Source organism: Etheostoma spectabile, unplaced genomic scaffold (assembly GCF_008692095.1).
Source record: "Etheostoma spectabile isolate EspeVRDwgs_2016 unplaced genomic scaffold, UIUC_Espe_1.0 scaffold325, whole genome shotgun sequence".
Lineage (NCBI taxonomy): Eukaryota > Metazoa > Chordata > Actinopteri > Perciformes > Percidae > Etheostoma > Etheostoma spectabile.
Window position 1 is genome coordinate 358,214 of NW_022605585.1, and position 2,439 is coordinate 360,652.

Here is a 2,439-nt window from a genome sequence, read left to right on the forward strand (position 1 = left end):
GGAGTTCAGGAGGAAGATGAACGTTAGACTCCCTCGTATCTTGACTGGAAACTCCAGAGGTATAAATCATGTGATTATTTTATATATATATTCGATATATAATGTATATATCGATATATATATAGATTTAATATATATATACTGCAGGGTGTCTAAAACTTTTGCAGATGCCATTTTTTTGTGTTTCTGTTATTTTTGAAAAATTGTAAATGATGGAAATAAAATCGACGTTTTGTGAGATATACAAAGGGTAAATTTTGTCTTTGAAGCCTTTGGAGATTTTCATTTTCTTGGTCCACTATATAGTGTGTGGTGTGTGTGTGTGGTTTTTTTTTGGGCGGTTGTGTTGTGCGTGTGGTGTGTGTGTGGTGTGTGTGTGTGTGTGTGTGTGGTTGTGTGGTGTGTGTGTGGGGTGTGTGGTGTGGTGTGTGTGTGCGTCGTGCGTGTGCGTGTGCGTGCGTCGTGCGTGCGTTGTGTGTGTGTGTGTTGCGCGCGCGTGTGTGTGATCCAGGTGATCGAGCAGTACGTGTCTGGGGGGATGTGCGGGTACGACCGAGAGGGGAGTCCCGTCTGGTATGACATCATCGGTCCTCTGGACCCCAAAGGGCTGTTGCTGTCGGCAACCAAACAGGACTTCCTGAAGTCGAAGGTCCGCCACACGGAGATGATGCAGAGGGAGTGTCGCCGGCAGTCGGAGAAGGTGGGACAGGGACTCTCCTCCCTCCTTACTCCTCCCTCCTTTCTCCTGCTTTTGTCTCCTAGCATCTCGTTTCCTTTCCTGTTTACTGTCTCGTCTCTTTTCCTCTCTGGATTCATTTTCTTTTCTTTTCTTCTTTTCTTCTCTCCTTTGGTCTTGTAGCCTCCTCTGACTTGTTTCCTCTTCTCTTCCCTCATTTCTTTTACTTTTGTCTTCTTTCGTCCTTTACTGTCTCATTTCTTTTCCCCTCCTCTTGTTTCATTTGCTTTTCTCTCCTTCTCTCCTCTCCTTTGTCTTCACTCCTCTCTTCTTTCACGTCCACTTGTCTCTTCCCTTCTCCCGTCCTCTTTTGCTTCCTTTTGTCTTCTTTTACTTTCCTCTTTTCTTGTCTCCTCTCTTTTCTTCTAACTTATTTCATTTCATCACTTACATCCTCTCCTGCCGTTTGTTTCTCCTCTTTTCTTCTCCTCTCCTCAGCTCCTTTCCTCTCTCCACTTATATCTACTTCTCTCTTTAATGTCCCCTTGTCTCCTCTCCTTGATACTTCTCTTTTCCCTCCTCTCGTCTCTTGTTTCCTCCTCTCCTTTCTTCGTCTGGTCTCTTCTCTTTTTTCTCCCCCTCTCTTGTTTCTTCCTCTCCTCTCCTGAGTCCTTTCATTTGTTTCTCCTGTCTTGTGTCCACTTGTCTCCTCTCCACTCTTGCTTCCTCTCCACTCTTGCTTCCTCCTTTGGTTTCATGTGATTGTGTTTCGTCTTTGAAAATGGTCAAATATCAGGACTTCAACATAAACCTCTCCTCTCTTTCTGTCTGTCTGTCTCACTCTTTCTCTGTGTCTCTATCTCTCTCTCTGTCTCACTCTCTGTCTCTCTCTGTCTTTCTATTTCTTTCTCTCACTCTCTCTTTGTCTCACTCTGACTCACTCTTTCTCTCTGTCTCTCCTCTCTCTCTCTCTCTCTCTCTCTCTCCTCTTCCCTCTTCTCCTCTCTCACCCTGTCTAGCTCTCTGTCTCCTCTGTCTGTCTCACTCACTCTGTCTCTCTCGATGGCTCCGCTCTCTCTTCTCTCTCTCTATCTCACCATGTCTCTCTGTCTCTGTCTCTCTCTCTCCCTCTCCCTGTCTCTCTGTCTCAGTTGGGGAAGAACGTTGAGGCGATCTCTCTGATCTACGACTGTGAAGGACTGGGACTGAAACACATCTGGAAACCGGCTATTGAGACTTACGGAGAGGTTTGTCCACGTCTCACACTCTCACCACCACCTTTCCTCCCATTAAATCTAATTAAAACTCTAATTAATGACAGATTAATAACCTACTGCACGTGATTCTGACTGTGCTCGCCTCGTAGATCCTCACCATGTTTGAAGAGAACTACCCCGAGGGGCTGAAACAAGTGTTTCTCATCAAAGGTGCTTCAGCACATCTGCCCGTTAGTGACTGTCTTTATGAATTAATCTTGCTCTAGATGTTTATGGTGTTGAGTTTCTGTCTTTGCTGCAGCTCCCAAAATGTTTCCCATGGCCTACAACCTGATCAAGCACTTCCTGTGTGAGGAGACCAGACGGAAGATCCTCGTTTTAGGAAGTAAGACCACTTTTATTTTTATGTTGACATTTTTTTACACAAATAACGCATAATAACACTCTGAGACATCACAACGCTGCAACAACAAGTGCAACTTATCTACATATTTATTATTACTATTCAATTCAATTTTTATTTATAGTATCAATTCATAACAAGAG

At 44.2% G+C, this 2,439-nt stretch overlaps 1 protein-coding gene across 1 annotated transcript in view; it reads left to right on the top strand.

Annotated features, from left to right (window-relative positions):
- sec14l7 (SEC14-like lipid binding 7) overlaps positions 1–2,439 on the top strand; it is a 19,969-nt gene that overhangs the window by 3,099 nt on the left and 14,431 nt on the right. Inside the window, 5 exon segments of the mRNA XM_032511171.1 lie at positions 13–59; positions 512–700; positions 1,828–1,923; positions 2,043–2,103; positions 2,195–2,278. Of these exon segments, the coding sequence (XP_032367062.1) occupies positions 13–59; positions 512–700; positions 1,828–1,923; positions 2,043–2,103; positions 2,195–2,278 (477 nt within the window).